General features: G+C 40.8%; 2 protein-coding genes across 4 annotated transcripts; both read left to right on the top strand.

Annotated features, from left to right (window-relative positions):
* Window positions 1-1,261: 1,261 nt before the first annotated feature.
* On the top strand, window positions 1,262-8,294 carry fbxo42 (F-box protein 42). 2 transcript variants are annotated; one of them, XM_040028621.1, is made up of 10 exons: window positions 1,262-1,475; window positions 2,380-2,662; window positions 2,784-2,900; window positions 3,474-3,608; window positions 4,604-4,757; window positions 4,861-4,971; window positions 5,315-5,411; window positions 5,574-5,630; window positions 5,714-5,830; window positions 6,642-8,294. In XM_040028621.1, the coding sequence occupies exons 2-10, from the start codon at window positions 2,386-2,388 to the stop codon at window positions 7,674-7,676; spliced, it is 2,100 nt and encodes a 699-aa protein (XP_039884555.1). In that variant the 5' UTR covers window positions 1,262-1,475; window positions 2,380-2,385; the 3' UTR covers window positions 7,677-8,294. The 2 variants fall into 2 exon arrangements, with proteins under 2 accessions (XP_039884555.1, XP_039884556.1); XM_040028622.1 differs by lacking the exon at window positions 1,262-1,475 and adding an exon at window positions 1,482-1,689.
* A 1,856-nt stretch (window positions 8,295-10,150) lies between these two features.
* On the top strand, window positions 10,151-19,244 carry slc25a34 (solute carrier family 25 member 34). 2 transcript variants are annotated; one of them, XM_040028614.1, is made up of 6 exons: window positions 10,151-10,359; window positions 10,754-11,509; window positions 14,493-14,558; window positions 17,361-17,513; window positions 17,610-17,744; window positions 17,897-18,029. In XM_040028614.1, exons 2-6 carry the CDS (start codon window positions 10,967-10,969, stop codon window positions 17,924-17,926), a joined length of 927 nt encoding a protein of 308 aa, XP_039884548.1. In that variant the 5' UTR covers window positions 10,151-10,359; window positions 10,754-10,966; the 3' UTR covers window positions 17,927-18,029. The 2 variants fall into 2 exon arrangements, with proteins under 2 accessions (XP_039884548.1, XP_039884547.1); XM_040028613.1 differs by lacking the exon at window positions 17,897-18,029 and adding an exon at window positions 18,047-19,244 and having other exon boundaries at window positions 10,241-10,359.
* The last annotated feature ends 70 nt before the right edge of the window (window positions 19,245-19,314 follow it).

The following is a 19,314-nucleotide window of genomic DNA, read 5'->3' as shown; positions in this document are numbered from 1 at the left end:
CTGGTCATGCAACACGCAGCACCTGTATAAAAATGGCCAAAGCCGACTGTACTTCCTCAGGAGGCTGAGGTCTTTCAACATCTGCAGGAAGCTCCTGAGGATGTTTTACCAGTCAGTGGTCGCAGGAGTACTTTTCTATGGCGTGGTGTGCTGGGGGAGCAGCACAGCAAAGAAGGACTCATCCAGGCTGGAGAAACTAATCAGGAAGGCGGGCTCTGTGGTCGGCATGAAGCTGGACACTCTGGTGACAGTGGCAGAGAAGAGGACCTTAAAGAAACTGATGGACATTATGAACAATGCCGGGCATCCTCTGCACACGGTCGTAAACAATCAGAGGAGCCTATTCAGCGACAGGCTGCTTCTCCCAAAGTCAAAAACCAACAGACTTAAAAACTCCTTTGTCCCACACGCCATCAAACTGTTTAACTCCTCACTGGAGGGGAGAGGGAGGAGAAACAGGGGGACAAGGGAGGGCGGGAACAACTGAGCTGTAGGTGCTTTTCTACACTGTGCAATATTTGTTTTTTGTTTTGTCTTTTTTTCTTATATTCGACTGTGCAATAATCACTGTACAATATACTCACTCAAATGAATAATCCTATTTATCCATATTGTATATTCTGTATCTATATATGTGTATATATGGTGTATTTATGCTTATATCCTTACTCTCATTCCCCTTAATGTATCTGTAACATGCAACTTCTTTTGTGCTTTGCTACTGGAAACTGAATTTCCCGGAGGAACCCACCCGAGGGATTAATAAAGTTTCATCTAATCCAATCTAATCTCTAATCTTTTCATATATTTATATATTTATTTTTCTCTTGAGGAAAATCTCCCCCAGATATGTTTTAATTCAAACTTTATTTTGGGTATCTTCTTACATTATGTTGTGTATTTAATAATGCTGCTGTTATGAATGTCAGGCTTATTTGGTAAGACTTCTGTTCTTGTTTTCTGTTTTTGTTTTGTTTTTTGCTTCAATAAACTATACATATATATACAAAATACATAAATATACAACTATAAAAACCTTAACAGTGGTATGGAAAGGTTTTTCTGCAACTGAACATTCTTTTAGACTAAAGACTACATTTTGAGTTAGCATTTTAAATTTTAGACTTTTGTAGTAGCTCTCCATTTTCTTACTTAATTACTCAAAATTTCAACTTAGCTTTTAATTAAAAAAAAAAAAAGTAATTAATAATTGAATGGCTGAAAAAGGCTTCCATACCACGGTCACACACAGCGTGTTGCCCTGGGCGGCTGTTTGGGGCTGAGGACCCACCCTGGTACCACAGACGGTTAGCGGCTACCGGAGCGTCGCTGAGCTGCGGAGGAGGTCGCTGTTCACAGCGGAAGATGGCGACTGTTTGGAGGCTGCAGAGGAATCTTTGGAGCTGATAACGGGGAGGAGGAGGAGAGGAAAGCTTCACACTCAGAGCCCTGAAAAGAATACGTCTTAAACAACGGTACCAGACAAATCTGGCGTAGTCACCGAGAGAAGCTGACAGCGTATAATAAAGAAGGAAACTGACATTACACATAGCCTGTGGTTGAGCTAGCGTTAGCAAAGATTATTAGCAGAAGACTGAAGGTTTCGACTAGCTCGTCAGTTAGGAGGGTGGTAACACCAAATAAGGCTGCTGACCTGAGAGGATGTCGTGTCGACAAGACAGCTAAGAAGTGAGCGATTTTATGCTGTTTAAAGCAGAGGTGTTGTCGAGAAAATGCACCTTTTCTTTGACACCGCTAGCCAAAAGGTTCTTTTTCTGTTAGCTAACGTTAGCGTGGATGCTCATGACAAGTTGACTAGCGTTAGCCAAAGCTAGCACAAAATATTTTTTCTTGGTCACAATACGGTACCATTAGCCGGTTGGTTAGTTGGATAAATTGCAGTTTGTAGCAAAAATCAAAGCTCATTTAGCCTTATGAAATATAACGTTACTTCCCCTAATATCGTGAGTTAGCTTTAGGCGATAATTAGCACTAGCTACCCAGTATTGCATTATAATGTGATGGCTAACGGCAGCTAATTAGATGTAGCTAATGATATAACTGAAACGTCCGGTGTGGACAGACCAGATACTCAAAGAAAGGACTCCAACCGTTCTAAACAGTGGATATCACACTTAAGGTCGTCAAGCGCTAATTTTATGCTGATTGCAGCTTTGCAGTGTCATTGGGTTTCTTGGCTAGGAGCAGATCTCTTCCAATTTAAAGCCTTCACCCTCTCTATGTTTAGGCTGAGTGAATCAATCATACAGGCATCTGTAAAATGTGGATTCCAGTAAGAATGTATAGAGCACAATTAAATCTAGTTGATTCAAAATAGTCCCCTTAGCATCAATAGCCTGTCTCCCAATGTCTCAACAGACAATAATGTCCCGTTCCCCTGACAATGAAGATGGAGGAGGACATGTTGCCATGGATACAGAGGATGAAGGTTCAGAGCCTGCTGGGATAACGGAGGAAGTGGAAGCAAAGATGGGGTCCTCCTGTCAAGAAGGGAACATGGACAGTGGTGCCAAAGGAGAAGGGAGGACAATGGTGGAGCTGCCAGAGGAAGTTCTAGAGTATATTCTGTCCTTCCTCTCACCTTACCAGGAGCACAAGACCGCTGCACTCGTTTGTAAGCAGTGGTACCGTCTCATTAAAGGTACGCCGCTCATGTTTGCATAATATTTAATCATAAGGTGGATGCTTGTTTATCTTTGCTTAGAATCTGCTTTCTCCACTTTTCTGCCTTCTGTTTCTTGAACACTTTCTCTGCTAACTAGGTGTTGCCTATCAGTGTTACCATGGATTTTTGAGAGCTGTCCAGGAGGGTAATATCCAGTGGGAAAGTCGCACATACCCATATCCAGGAACTCCCATCACTCAGCGCTTTTCACACAGTTAGTATATGACCCTTTTACCATGCTTCATGTCAAAAGCATTTTGTCCCACTTATAGGTTGGTGTGTCTATTTCCTACAAGTCAAAATAAAATGGCACTTCATTTTTATGGATCTGAAGCCTCTAAATGTTTGGATGTAATTTAAGGTATGGATCAGATTATAAGTTTAATGTACAGCAATTAATAAGGGCTTTCAGTCTGTGGTAGATGACTCATGAAAAGAGCAGCATCAGACATTTAATCCACGTATAGACTACTGCTCGTCTTAAAATAGATTATTAGCAACTTCATTTTTTTTCATTTTCTTTCTTCACCAGCTGCATTTGAAGTGAAATGTTCTTTCATCATTTTTGTTTTGAAATCTTAAAATGCTGATTTGTGCTATGTCACTGTCATAATAGGCCACTTGGAGTAATACAAATATAAACCCTTTTAATTACAGTGGTTTAAATGTAGTGTCAGACAAGCTGTTGGTGCCATCTCATAAAGAACAGGATGATCCTTAAAGCATTGTGTGCAGAGACTTTAACTATACACCCTGGGTATTTATTCTCTCTTCTTGCGGGTTGCAGGTGCATGTTATTATGACTCAAATCAGTCCATGTATGTGTTTGGGGGTTGCACTCAGAGTAGCTGCAATGCTGCCTTCAATGACCTATGGAGACTTGACCTCAACAGCAAGGAGTGGATCCGCCCTTTGGCCTCAGGTAACAATTTCACAGGCTGGTAAGAACAACACAAATCAGAGGTTGTAACCCCTTTTACAACTGTTCTGGAAACAAGTAGCTTCTTATGTAAGGGGAGCTGTGTGGGGACAGTTTCCTTGAAAGGTTGAGTTGGCTCTCTGAGAAAATGTTTGTAGGAAGTGGAGTGAGATAGTATAAAGAGAAAAAGTCAGCAACATCTGGGTGAAAATGTGATTGGGTCAGAATTTCAACCTGGGGAACACAAGCTATGATTTTTAGATACATTTGGGTAGTTACAGTTTGGTTTACCTAGATATCCAACATAGTTGTCTGGTTACTGTTGATGTGGGTGGGGGACGGGGATAGTTCTCCAACCAGTCTCTAAAGTGCAACCTACCTATTTGATGTATTGCTATGGCAACATAATGGTTCTACCTTGGTTTATAGAGTGTAGTAAACAGTTCAACATGTTTTTAATGGTCATTTAAAGTGTCCCCGCTACAGCACAAAGTTTGACAAAACTGTTAATCCCATCCATGGTGCCAATTTTCTCATAATTACTGCTCCCATAATTCTCATTATGTTAACATGTTTTTAATCTTAAAACTGATTTTTCATGTTGAGACGCCAGGTAAATTGTTTGGTGGACCACACAGAGGTTTGGATGAGTTTAGGTTACAGATCTGCCTGTTTATATTTATGTTTTATTTTCCTAAATGTAATTATTGTATAATTAATGCTACATCCTTGAGGTATAACATCTCATCTCACGGTTTGGGTCAAACTCCACTCTTTCACAATTTTCTGTCAAAAATCTTTGAAGACCAGTCACCCATATTCAGCAGGACATGCTAGAGAGAACAATAGTCACATGCTTAATAGCAGATTTAATTATACTATGTATGAGTTAAAGCAAAGAGGAAACAATATATGATATGTATGTGTAATTGATGACTTATTTAAAAATCTGGCATACTTATTTTCCAATAATTATTGTATTTATTTCCTTTAAACAGGCTCTTATCCATCTCCTAAAGCTGGAGCGACTCTAGTGATGCACAAAGATCTGTTAGTGCTGTTTGGGGGATGGACTCGCCCCAGCCCTTATCCACTACACCAACCAGAACGTTTTTTTGATGAAATCCACACCTACTCTCCTTCAAAGAACTGGTGAGAAGGAGTGACTGACACATGGTGGCCAAATATGAACTAGTTTAAACATTTCATTATTATTGTCTTCTTTTTCCATATACTTTGTTTTTTCCTCTCTCAGGTGGAACTGTATAGTAACGACACATGGACCTCCACCTATGGCAGGCCATTCTTCATCTGTAATAGGAAACAACATGATAGTGTTCGGGGGATCTCTAGGAGCTCGTCAGATGTAAGAAGGTTTTATTTGTAATTGACTGCATGCAATTAGAAAGACTAGTCTAAATTTTTGCTTATTTAAACTACAGTGGTGTTAATAGGTTGCCATTGCAAAGGCTTCGCTTGGTTGGTTAACACATGTGAAACAAATTAAATTAGATCTGAAACAATGTGTTGTATAGACTGTGATCTTAGACGGCAGTAATCACTGTTCCCAAGTACAGTAAATCTTCCCACACTCGACTCTCAGGAATTATATTTCAATGTAGATTACTAATCCTTTTAGATTTAGATGTTACGAACAGGGATATATTACTGAATGAAAATTTCCACTGGTCCTCTTTTGGTTATGACAGGAGTAATGAAGTGTGGGTTCTCGACCTGGAGCAGTGGTCCTGGTCCAAACCGCCCATATCTGGACCATCACCACACCCACGAGGCGGCCAGTCACAAGTAAGGCTTCAGTATTTAAACAGGGATGCTTAATCATTTTAACAGCCCTGTGGAAGTTTTGACTTTGACTTGTCTCTTTGTGCATTTACTAAAGGTGCCAGAAAAGTCCACCTATGTTTTATATGTGAAATAAATGATGCTCTTCAAATGTTTATTCATTAGATTGTGATAGACGATCAGACGCTGCTCATCTTGGGAGGATGTGGTGGTCCAAATGCAGTAAGTTTTTATTCTTTCTTTCCAGTTTTAAAACAGGTCCTTGAAACATGAGAACTGATTTGGTTTTTTTCCCCTAATCATAGCTTCTTAAAGATGCCTGGCTTCTCCACATGGATGCACTACCATGGAGGTGGCAGCAGCTGCAGGTGGAAAACGAGGACCATGGGGCCCCAGAGTTGTGGTGTCACCCAGCATGTAGGGTGAGTGTGTGTGACTTAGCCATCAATTAAAGTTGTGTGTTACAAAGCATGTAGGTTGCATGTATAACATACACTGCATAATATTATGGTCACTGATGCAGGTTCTGACAAAGTTGTTAGGATACACAGAGGATCACAGTTTTTGCGCATGGGGCTGTATAGCTGCAGACCAGTCAATGTGTTCATGCTGACCCCTGTCCACCCCTGCCACAAAGAAAAAATGGGTCAGGAATGGTTTGAGGAGCTAAAAGGCGAATTTGAGGTGTTAACTTGCTCTCCAAATTCCCCAGATCTCAATCCGATCGAGCATCTGTTCAATGTGTTGGACAAACATGTCCTACACATGGTGGCCCACCTTACAGCTTACAAGACTTAAAGGACGAGTGTAGTCGAGTGCATGCCTGTGGGTGGGTCAGGGCAAAAGTGGGACCAACACAGTATTAGGCAGGTGGTCATAATGTTATGCCTCTGATCGGTGTATGTTTAAGATAATCTATATGGCACTTGGAACATGTTACCTTGAAAGTAATTGGTTAAAGTTGAGACATTTGAAACTGAATTTTTTTTTTTTTTTTTTTTTTTTTTGAAAACTCTAAAACAAACCTTCCCTGGTCAGTTCTGCCTTCATCTTAAGGTACTGTTGTGACCAGGTTAAAAACAAAAAACATAAAGTCATTCTTTGACTTTACCTTGGAAATACCTCCTTAACCCAGTATGTCTCTTTATAGTACACTCCTGAGTTTTGTGAATACTTGTAAACCGTGTTCACTAATGCTTCTTCTTCCCAACTTGTTCTTTTTTTACACACAAGGTGGGCCAGTGTGTGGTGGTCTTCTCACAGGCTCCATCTGGGCGGGCACCGCTAAGCCCAAGTCTTAACTCTCGGCCCTCCCCCATAAGTGCCACGCCTGCCCCTCTGGGCCCTGAACCTCCTTCCCTGCGCTCTCAGTCTCCCGTTCGGAGCGGTGCTGCCGGTGTTGTTCTGGGAGCTGTTGAAGAGGCTCCGTGTGTAAATGGCCGATGGGGCACTCTGAGACCTCGGCCTTCAGCGAGAGGTGGTGCCAGAGACGGGAGCCCGTCCTCCTCTCAGCAGCCATCTCCTTCACAAGGCCCAGAAAGCCCTCCTCTTCCTCCCTTAATAAATGGATCCTCCCCTTCCCCGCGGACCAGCCCAGCCCAGGCTGCATCTCCTCCCTCTCGTCCTCACCTGCCTTCCTCCACTGACTATGGATGGGAGTCTCCCCCCTCCGCTGCTCACCATCCTGAGGTCCCCAGCACCAACGGCCTGCATACGCCTCCCTCAGGCTCCCCATGCACCCCACCAGGTGCAGTGTCCCCTGCTGCCTTACGACGAGGGCTGGAGGCAGTGAAAAACAAATCTTCCTCATCTGTACCTTCTTCATCATCATCGTCTTCCCTTCAGACACAGGGGCCTTCTCCTGGAGGTGGAGCAGGTCCTCCAGGAACCCCTCCGTCATCCTCCTCCAGTCCTCCTCAGGTGGCTGGAGCCGATGGACATGCTATCCCGCCTATTGCGAGGCGTCTCGGTCATCATCCGCCGCAGAGCCTGAACGTAGGCAAACCTCTGTACCAGTCTCTCAACTGCAAGCCCATGCAGATGTACGTGCTCGATGTGTCCCGAGCCAAGTCTGCCGGGGTAGTGTCTTGGAGAGTTTATGGGAACGGGACTCCACCTGCAGTCACAGGACCACCGGAGACCAGCCTTCACACTGTGGTACAGGGCAGGGGAGAGCTCATCATCTTTGGGGGCCTCATGGACAAAAAACAGAATGTGAAATACTACCCTAAAACCAACGCCTTGTACTTTGTACGCGCTAAAAGGTAATGCAGCTCCAGACGGATTGAGAAGATGTTCATCCTGTGACCACACAAGGGAACTGACACACAAGGCCTTTTTCCTGTAGGAAGGATTATGAATAAAGAACATAATCATTGCTAGATGTTTCACTTCAGAAATTCACTATTCCCCCTTCTGCCTACTGCAAGCATTCAAAAGAAAACACTTTAAGTACACTTTGATAAAACCATTTGCTTGAATGAGAATCCTGTGAGTGTGTGAGTATGAGACCACAGTGATGGGAGAAAATTTGACTTTTTTTTTTCTTTTTTTTTTTGTTTGTTTGTTCCCTAGAAGAACAACCAGAAAAATTTTATTTTTTGTGTCATCATCCTCTGAACTCTTAGAGTACGTCTGGAAGAGCGGACGCTGTTGACAGAAACTGTCTGACTACCTGCTTTTTGTATCACTCTTTAAGCCTGCAATGTTTACATTGAAAACAGTGTGAGTGTGTGTGTGTGTGTGTGTGTGTGTGTGTGTGTGTGTGTGCACGATGGTGGTTAAAAGTTGTTGACTAATGTGTGTGACGGGGGCTACAGTGGATGAGAGATGTGGCACTGTACTATGAATATAGTTAAACAATAAAGGCCTCCATGTCTGCTCAGTGACAGTCTCAAAATTCTTGTTTGTCTTTAAACATTGCTGCTGTTGTAGCTTAAATAAGCTCAGCTTGCAGTCATAATTGTGTTGAAGCTTTCGATCATTTCAGCAGTTGTCATCAAACTGGAGAATAAACTTTGAAGTTACACAAACCTAAGGAAACAGCTGAAACCATTAATGTGAAGTTTAATTTTTTTTTCTAATAGTTAAATACTTCTTCACTTTAATTAGAAGTCGAGTCAAAATTAGAATCTTTAACTTTTATTTCCTCTATTGATAGGCAGGCAATAGTAATTCAAATAGCCACTGATTACACGTGATGAATGTACAAACCTTAAAGCAGATGGGCTACAGCAGCATACGACCACACCGAGCATCACTCCCAAGAAGAAGCACAAGTTTGCATGGACTCGCTAAAAATGGACAATAGAAAATTGGGGAAAAAACACTACCTGGCCTGTTGACTGTGGGCTTACGCTGGTACATTAAGATTAGTAGGGATTTAATTTGGTGCAAACAACATAAAAGCATTAATCCATCCTACCTGATATCAAAGATGATAAAGGCACCTTGCTTGTACTGGGCTAGAAAAGGGGGTCTAGCCCAGTACAAGCAAGGTGTACTTGATAAAGTGTCTGTTGGGTGCACAAAAAAACATAGTGGTATACATTTCAACATTATGAATTCAGTAGTGGTTTCACATCTAAATAAGGTGGGTTTTATATGCTCAGGATTTTCTACGAGTCTGTTGTGGCCAGTGCGATCCTCTATGCTGTTGCACGCTGGGGGAGCAGGCTGAGGGTCGCTGATGCCAACAGACTCAATAAACTAATCCGTAAGGCCAGTAATGTTGTGGGGATGGAGCTGGACTCCCTCAAGGTGGTGTCGGAGAGGCGGATGTTGTCCAAAATAAAGACAATGTTGGATAACACCTCCCACCCACTCCATGACATGCTGGTCAGTCACAGGAGCACGTTCAGTGAGAGACTCAGATTACCGAAAAGCACCACTGAACGACACAGGAAATCTTTCCTGCCTGTGGCCATCTCCCTGTACAACACATCCACTTAACACACTGTTTACTGCTACAACTACACGTTTCTTTTCCAGCTATTTATTAATAAGTGACTTTATGTATATATATATATATATATATATATATATATATATAGTACTATTCTTAGTTAGCGTATTGTCTGTCTTGTTAATGTTTGTTTATAATGGAGCACTGTAACAAAAAAAGAATTTCCCCCAGGGATCAATAAAGTGTTCTGATTCTGATATCACAACCTCTAAATTATGGCCCTTCTTAGCCTTTATAATAAGAAGCCTGCTGCTCTCTGACTGCTACATAAACTAATGTAAACAAAAGGTCCAAAAATTACTAAAGGTGGCAGGTGGTTCATTAAGATGAACAGGGAACTTGGATCCACCTCAGGTGTCTGATCTGAACTTTACAAAAAGGCGGCCTCTAGTGGCTGAGTTTTTGTCATACAGCACAAAAAAGTCGGCAGATAATTGATTTAAAACTTTCTCCAATTAGCACTTACGGCTCATTTTCTTTTCTTTTTCAGAGGGTTCGTCAATTTTAAAGCGATCAACCACATCAGTTTTCCTCTACTGAATAAATCTGAATACTGAAAAACTTTTTAAAACAAATAAAAAGATAAATATAAGATGGAAGAAGCGCAAAAGTAAAAGCAGTGCATATGTCCCTTTGTTTTGCTTCCAAGATTATCCATGCGGTCTTAAGCAGCTTAACCTTGTTTTGATAGCTCACACACAGCATTTGCTCTCCCGGGCCTCAGACGCTTCAGCTCTCCCTCTCTCTGACCAACAATAACCTTTTACCCAGAGAGCTCCTATAGGACCAGAGCAGGGGCAGTTTCACAGCACAGCCAACCCATTCGTGCGCACTCAGGGAAATGGTGAGGTGGCACAAAGGCCTGAAACGTTATTGGCTCTGACCAGAATCAGAAGGAGGGGACTGTGACAATGAATGTGCTGAGACACATGTTTACAAGAATGGAGCAGAGAGGAAGAATGGAACTGCACGGGATCAATGAAAACTGTGAGTGTCATTATCAACTAAGATTTTTATAACCACAGAAAAAGACTCTCAGAAAAGTTTTATATTTCCACGTGGCTGTCTCTGATACTTGTTCTGAGCATTTTTGTGTGCTTGTATGTTTTATGAATGTCAGATTATCTGGTGTGTTTACTCTTAAATCTGTTTCTGGGTCAGTTGTAGTATTGAATGAATGAACTTCAGTGTGCCGAAAGCTCCCAGAGTCAAAGAACAAGAGAGAGGCTTTTACAATGTTTGTCCTGCAAGGAGGAACCTAAATATATCTGACAGCTTTTTCTTTCCTGGAAAAAAAGGAGAGTCACTCTCCTGACTTGCAAGGCTGGATTTGGGTGTCATACCTGAAGCTTGCTTAAAATGTTTGCATGATCTCTTGCAGATGGTGTCTCATTAGAACAGAATGACAGTGAAGAAAGTTAATGAAAGTGAGTCCAGGAGGACACTGTGAGCCTGCGAGTCACAGGACGAACGTGTAAAGCAGATGTTAAATGAGTAATCGCAGGAGTCGGTAGCTTCTGTCTCTGACTTTACTGTACTCTACCAAGTACTTTCCCTGCTCCTATCACACTGAGGCAAGGGGAGGAAAGCCATCATGAGTACTGTTAAGGCAAACTGTGAAGATCACTTCTCAGCGATGAGTAGCTCTCAGCTGCTGAACACTTCGCCCGAAGAGTCTGTGTTTGCTCCACAGCCTTCCCAGAGGATTTCACCCACCGTGTTGACGGTCCCCTGTGGGGTCTTTGGCCCCTTGCCGCCGCCTCCTGCAGTCTGGCCTCCACTAGACTTCGCCCTGGGCGCTCTTGCCTGCTGCGCAGCCTGTGTGTTCACCAATCCTCTGGAGGTGGTGAAAACCCGTCTGCAGCTACAGGGGGAGCTTTGTGCTCGGGGATCCTACCAGAGACACTACCGCGGGGTCCTGCAGGCGCTCTGGGTGGTGGGCCGCACGGATGGGCTACGGGGCCTGCAGAAGGGGCTCTCAGCTGGGCTCATCTACCAGGGTGTGATGAACGGTGTGAGGCTGGGCTCGTACTCCTACTGTGAAGCTCTGGGGATCACTTCTTTCCATGGGGGGAGTCTGCTGTCAGGGGCAGGTGCTGGAGCTCTGGGTGCCTTCATAGCTTCTCCTGCCTATCTGGTAAGTTTATTAAAGTTTCTCCTTTTTATAGTTTCTTCTATAGTCATTGTTTCCAGAGGAAGGTATTTCAATAAAACATGAAGCTCCATAGAGATAAACTCCTTTAGTGGTCTGCCACTGATTTGGCTTTTGTGCATCATTAAAATTAATTTAAAATATCTGCTTTTTTTTGGTTAAGTTTTTTTTGTGACTCTTTTAATTCAAATGAAGTGTCTACCTGTGAGCATCCCCATTACAATATGTATTAATGTAAATGAATTGACTTTTTAGGATCTTTTGCATTAATGATTTTTTAAGACAAATCTGTACAGTCTCAACATATGAAAAGAAAAGGCCAAATCCATCCATCCAATGCTGAGGTGGTCTGGGCATCTGGCGCCAAATATGAGAGAATTAAGAGAAGAAACAATCATGTTTGCTTCATGTGTGGCACTTTCTTAAATCCTTTTTATTCAGTCCTCTGATATTTTTTCCAGAAAGGTCTTTTTATTCAAAGTGACTGAAAACAGTGTGTTCTAATCACGTTAAAGCAGAAGTAACAGAAGCATTAGATCTCCCACTAGATGTGTGGCCTGGATGACAAACTCTCAGGAACTAACTAGGTCACTCATTGTTAAACTGTGATCCGCAGCAAAAAAACATCAACACACTTCTAAACTTGTATCACAGTGTAACACAAAGGATTTTCCATAAACACGAGTAATATGTTACAACAGGATATTTCTCTCTCTTTTTGATATTCAACAGTTCTTATTCATTATTAGCACAAAGCCAAAACAAAACAAACAAAAAACGAACAGAATCACATACATTGCAAATGTATGTAATGATTTTAAATTACATATATGGGGAGAGAGGGAGAGAGACAAATATTTACCATCTACTCACCCATAGATTTAAAAAAGAAGAGACAAAAGTGAACTCCCATCCTTTGTGCTCACTTCCTAATTACACAACAGGATATTTATACATTAAAGGAATAGCCACATTCAACATTCAAATACATCATGGTCTGTATGTGTAGATGTGGTTCAGATGACCGAGTGAAGTTCAAACTGATCCTCAGCATTGGGAAGAAAAGTGATTCACATGACTTTGAATGTTGTTATTGGTGTCAGACGAGCTGGTCTGAGTACTGCTGATCTGTTGGGATTTTCCCACATAGCCATCTTTTGACTTTAAAATGAATGGTCTGAAAAAGAAATATCCAGTGAGCTGTAGTATGGAGACCGGTTTCAGCTGAAAGGAAGGCAACAATAACTCAAATAACCACCTTTTAAACCCAAAATATGCACAAGAGCATCTCTGGGGATACAATTCACACAAGTTTATCAAAACTGAATCACAGAAGACTGAAAAAACATTGCCTTGTCTTTGAGACTGCATTTCTGCTGCAATGTTCAGATGGTAGGGTCAGAATTTAATGCAAACAACATGAAAGCGTGGATTCATCCTACCTGGTGGTGATGTAACAGTGTGGAGGATATACCAACAGGGCATCATTTAAACACCACAGCCTGCCTGCATGTTGTTGCTTCTCTTGTCCATCCCTTTATGACCACAGTGTACACATGTTCTTATGCCTGCTTCCTGCAGTGCAAGAAGCAAGAATGAAGACACTTCAGAAGGCAAAACAGGTTTGCAGCCCAGTAGTAGCAAGGTGTACTTGAAGTGGCTAGTAAGTCTATATTGGAGCAATTTTCAGTTGCTGTAAAAATTGTTTATTCGAAGAAAATTCTAGGAGCTTGCATTTGAAATGATGTGAAATTCTTCCAAAGTTATTGTTTTTCCAGTATTTCCAGTATAAAATCTGCCCCCACCCTTTGTTTCCTTCCTGAACGTCTGCAGCAGAATAATTATACAACTAGGGAATTGTGTTCCAAAAAGACTAACTTTGGAAATTCCCCTGAAATCATGTGGTGGAATCTGGTTAGTGAGAGACCAGCAACGCTTTCAGACTAACTTGACAAAATGTGACTAAATGGAAAGTTAAAGAGGGGGAAAATAAATTTCAGTGGCTTAATGAAAGGACAGTAAAATGAAATGAACTTGAAAGAAAAGAAAAGCTAAAATACAAACCCGACTGTCTGCATTTGAACTGAAGGGCAAAGAAAGAGACCCCAGACCATTTTCAAAGACACCTCAAAGGTCTTCAAGCTGTTTTTGCCCAGTGTTTGCTAGATCACATAGATGTTTGGCGTAAAGTCATAGATCTAGGTTATTTAGAAAGTCTTCAAAACGCAGTATGATCTCCAGTTTATATCCGAGTGTGCATTTTGTTAGCAGTCCGTCTACATGCTCTCCAAAAAACATCACTTTCACACCAGTGTCAAACTTCACCATCACTCGATTTATGTCCTCTGCATTTCTACAACTGTACCACTCTTTGTTGTTTTTCTGCCTCAGCTGCCAGTCAATATATCCAAGTCCATCTAAGCTTTCTGGACGGTCATGGAAAGACGATACTGTCTGATGACGTATTTATATCACGGTCACTAAATATATCCTGAATGTTTTTCTTTCCGCCTGCTGCTGCCAAACCTATACAGTATGTTGTGGGTCCTTCTGTGTGCTGCTGGCAGGCAGTAAAGGTTATTTTACTGACACCATATCTGATATCAAGAAGGAAACGATGAAGCTTCTTCTCCTTTTTTATTTAGGTGTTTTTGTTTTACATGAAATGCGTCATGATTTCACAAGAAGAAAAAAAACTTCCTTTACAAGGAAAGTGCGAATGAATCACTGAATCCTGTATTTGACCAGCTCCTGACGATCTGCACGTTGTGTAACTCCTTCCTGTGAATATTAGCAGGGTTATCGGGTATCCTCACACAGCTCATTCTAACAAATGACTTGGTGACAAGTCTGGTGCTCTGTGCACTTTGAACTCTGTTTCAGCAAAGCATTAAGTGAAGCTCGCTGCTGAACACTAACCATAAGCCTGAATGCATTTTAAAACGTGCTTGCTGTGTTTTCTTCATAGGTGAAAACCCATCTGCAGGCTCAGACTGTGGCAGCCATTGCAGTAGGTCACCAGCATAACCACCTGGTAAGACGGACACATTTCACATAAAACACAAGAATAGCTTACCAGCTGTTTCAGTGTTTAAAGATGTCAGTACAGGTGTATTAAAGTACAATAACTGGCCGGGATGGTGTAAACTATGTGCTATAGTATAATAATTGTGCATTTTTTTTTTTTTAATCAGGTGTTCATTTGGTAATTAAAATTTGAAGCCCATAACACTCCCATTAATATGACATACCAAGATAGAAAGCTGATAATGAAAACGTTAATTGTTGGCACCTGAGGAGAAAATGGTCATTATAAACACTGCGTATCAATAACATTATGTACCTGTGTTTTCAACAAAAAATGGATGCAACTTGTATTTGACGTGTATTTAATATTTTTCTCTAAAATGCAGTGTGGTGAGAGTATAAAACTAAAAGTATAAGTTAAATTATAGAGAAGCACAGTAAAACTGCAGACGCATGGTGTTTAAACAGTACGTGTCTGCCCTTTAACCATCAGATCATATAATCTGCCTGGCCAAAAGAAAAAGGCTCCACCTATATTTACTTAAGCAAACCAATAAGAGCCTTCCACTGGATATTTACTGCAATAATTAATATGACTTAGCTGGATACAGGTTATTTAAACCTAACTGATGTAGTGAGCCGCTTCTCATTTCTCAAACAACCATATCAGAAGATGAATCATGTGGTTGTGGAAAAGATGGGTTAAATTATTTGCCTTCATCAAGCAAAGACAACTAAGGCGATTACTGAAACTACCAAAACCAGGATAAAAGCTGTCCGAAATGCCAGAGCTAGCAAATTAAAACTAAAATATGCTAATTGATATTAATTTTTTTATTATTATTCAGAAGGTTCATTAAACACTCAATTTTCAAAAAAGAAAAAGAAAAAAAACAACCATGCAATTTCAGGCAGTTATTTCCTGGTTCAGGCTGTAAAGGGGCTGAAAGGACCTGGGAGGATAGTGATGAATCATCAAAAAAGGAAGAAATGTGGTTGGAAAAAAGTGATCGTGATTGGAGATCCTTTAAACATCTGGTAAAATCAGATCATAAAAAAAGTCATCAGTACAAGTCATGGATATGTCTAACACTGAAAGTACATTTGCAAACACACATGATGTGAAGCAAACTCGGTGGACTAAAAACAAATCGCTGAATCTTTTTAAGGCTTATCAAAATCAGAAAGGGTTTTATTGCCAAATGTTGAGCAGGTTTACAACATTAGGAAATTGCTGTGGTATTTTGTGCAAACATACTGTCAGACAACGCTTAAATAAACATAAAAATTAAAATTAAAAGTGCTAAGAGTGCTCTCAGGGGAAAAAAGGCAGGAACAATAGAAACAGATCGTGTGGTCTGAAGAGTCCAGATTTATCCTCTTCCCCAGTGATGTCTCCATCAACGTAAGAAGAGAGGCAGATGAAGTGATGCACCCATCATGCCTGCTCAGGGCCTGCTGCAAGAACCTGCAGGGGCAGTGTTATAATCTGCAGATGCTTCAGCTGGTCAGGTCTACACCAGTGATATGTGCCCAAAGAATGAGGTCACCTGAATATACTGAATGGCCAGGTTCAGCCATCAGTGGCATGTCCTGTATTATCAGTTGGCAATGCCAGGATTGATCAGGCTCCAACTAAAAAGCATATCAAAAACAGTGCCAAAATGAATGCATTATCAAAGGTTAATAAATACAGCTCCATACATACATGTGTATGTTCAAATGTGCAGCTAATTCCTCCTGAAATCAGCTGCAGAATTAACAAAAACTGAAAGAGATGGTCTGACTTAATGTATTCAAGGCAAATTTAAATGGGTTGCATGAAGTTACTTCAGGCTGCCTGAATGTTTTGCCTGAATATTATTACCTTTATTTCTGGCTTTAGACAAATACTTTTACTAAGGTATTCATTTTCGCAAATTCTTGTTCACAAATTTTAGTAAAAGTGCCATGTTTTGGCTGTGTGCAGGCAGGAGAAGGACCCAAACGCAAAACTTACCACACAGGAATTAAACTCAAAAAGCTGCTTTATTGCAGCATGGCACTAAAACCTAAACTAAACTGGGACATGGATAACTAACTCACATGGGGACACACAGCCATGAGGGAGACTACACCACTGACAAAGAGCAACACAGGGCTTAAATACACTGAGGGATAACGAGAGAATGAGACACAGAAGGAGAGCACAGCTGGGAGTAATCAGGCTGGACGAGACAAGGGAAGCAAAACTAGAAACACTGACATGAGACACGGACCTTCAAAGTAAAACAGGAAACACACTGACTGAACTCCAGACATGTAAACTTAACAGGGACTGGGGAGACAGAACATTGGAACCTGAAACATGGTACAGAAAGGCACAGTAGACATCATGGAACACAGTGAAGCCATATTACTAAACTTAAGAACTAAACTCATGATAACCATAACTGAAACCTAGGGAAATAACAAAGACAGTACAACAAAGGACTCAAAACATAAACCATAATAGAAAAAACACAAGAACTCAAAAAGGTGGGTCAGAAAGACCCAGAACCGTGACAAAAAGAGATTTTAAATAAAGAATAAACTTACAGAATAATTATTTCTTTTTTTTCCTGTAAAAACCTGACTTGTTACCCTCTTATTCTAGTGTACCTACCTTTGAATATTTGTAGGTAAATGCAATTAAATGCAATTTAAATCCCATTTAATTACAGGGGAATAACACCCTTAGTTGCAAGCCGTGTTATAAAGTGTTACCTGGTTTTGAGTGTTATTATCTGTAGCCTCTACTCACCAGTGCCTTTGTTTTCTTCTATTTCAGGGAGTGTCTGATGCCTTTGTTACCATCTATCGAAAAGAAGGTTTAATTGGTCTTTGGAGGGGTGTGAATGGGGCTGTGCCTAGAGTCATGGTGGGATCAGCTGCCCAGCTGGCAACCTTCACCTCAGCTAAGGAATGGGTGTCACATTCTCAGGTAATGTTATCTAAAGAGCCGAAGGTTTTATGTCATATGTGACCAAGCTGCTGCCATGCGTTGAAAGTCGGATCATCTTTCTTTGTGTCCTTTCAGTGGTTCAGTCCAAACAGCTGGCTCGCAGTCTTGATGGCAGCTGCAGTCAGTGGAGTTGCTGTGGCCATTACCATGACACCATTTGATGTCATTAGTACTCGGCTCTACAACCAGCCGGTGGATGAGTTGCGTAAGGTGAGTCTGTCTTCAACACAGTTGTCCTCATTTTCATTAGTTTCACAATCTAAAAAAAAAAGCATACTGTCATTAAAAAAAGCAATATGAAATCATTTCATTTATATTATATTTGTATTGACCTTTATCATCTAATTTATATATTTTTATAGATATATTATTTCATCTTTTTCTCATATTAGGTATGTATTTAAGGAGAAACTGCCTTTGAATCTTATTGTGTTGTGTAGAGTGACTATAAAGGAACTCAGCTTATTTCAGTTCACAAAAGACTTGCTGTGTTTTTTACATCTGTTTTGTAGGGGCGTCTGTATCATGGATTTTCAGACTGCATGCTGAAGGTGTGCAGAGCGGAGGGCCTGCTGGGTTTGTATAAAGGCATGGGCCCCGTGTTCCTGCGACTGGCCCCGCACACGGTGCTAAGCATGCTGTTCTGGGATCTGATGAGGCAACAAGCAGTGAAGGATAAGTAGAGCTGAAGCACCCATACTTGCACACTGAAAGCACAACTGGGCTCTGCTACAGCTGTTAGAGTGCTCTCTCAGTTAATGAAGCACTGAATTTAAAGCAACTGTGTGACATTTTGGGAAGTAAACTTATTTACTTTTCTTTCCGAGAGTGAAATGAGATGGTTCATGGACGTTTTTATGGTTAATATGAAGCTAGCATCTGGTTAACTTATCTTAGCATAAAAACAGCTAGTTTAGCTCTGGGCAAAGTTAATAAAATAGTTAATGGTAACTCCTTAGAAGCATAATAATTGCATATAAAATAACAAACTGTTGTTTCAACACTTTTTATTAAACACACAGAGCCAATATAAAATGCTGGTAAACTTTAGCGGTACTGATAGCTGCTGGTAGCTCTGACAAGCTAGCTGTTGCCTTTCATTTTTAGTCTTTATGCTAAGCTAAGCACATGCCTGCTGGCTGTGGCTTTATATTTAACCAACGGACACTGGGTGCCATATCAAACATCTCATCTTACTCTTTTCCAGAAAGAAACATGAACAAAATGTCAAAATATTGCTTTAAGTGCAAGCTTTTCTCTCCCATCTAGCACAGAAAATGAACACTTGAAGCACTTAATCAAGACTGGCATGTTATGCACATACTGGAAGACATCTTTCTCTAAAAATATGTCTCGAGTGTATACATTTTTTGATTAGGGTTTTTTTTATACCTCAAGCTTAAGTCTCGCAGGAATTTGCTTGTTAACTCATCAGTGTGTGAGTGCGGTCAACTTGAAGAACAAGTCATCATCATTAAAGCAAACAATTGTTTGCCATGTTTATTACACTGTCTAGATGCCTTGTCTGTTGTATTTAAAAAAAACAACCTGATGGGATTTTCTTTTTTTAAATTCACTGACTTGAACTGATGTAACTAAAGCCAAGAATGACATTTGTAATTTCAATTTTGTATGTGCAGAAATTTAACCTACTGGTACTTAAAACTTTAAAAGCAATGAACAGTCCTAATAAAGATTTTTTGTAAGAAACCTGTCTGGTTTGTTTTTGTTCTCTGGATAGGTGGTGAATCTTTTGAATACACTGCTTTAAAACCATTGT

The sequence above is a fragment of the Simochromis diagramma genome, unplaced genomic scaffold (assembly GCF_900408965.1).
Source record: "Simochromis diagramma unplaced genomic scaffold, fSimDia1.1 OVJJ01000483.1, whole genome shotgun sequence".
NCBI classification, from domain to species: domain Eukaryota; kingdom Metazoa; phylum Chordata; class Actinopteri; order Cichliformes; family Cichlidae; genus Simochromis; species Simochromis diagramma.
The sequence above is the reverse complement of the archived record's forward strand: the minus strand, read 5'-3'. Positions and strand labels throughout refer to the sequence as shown.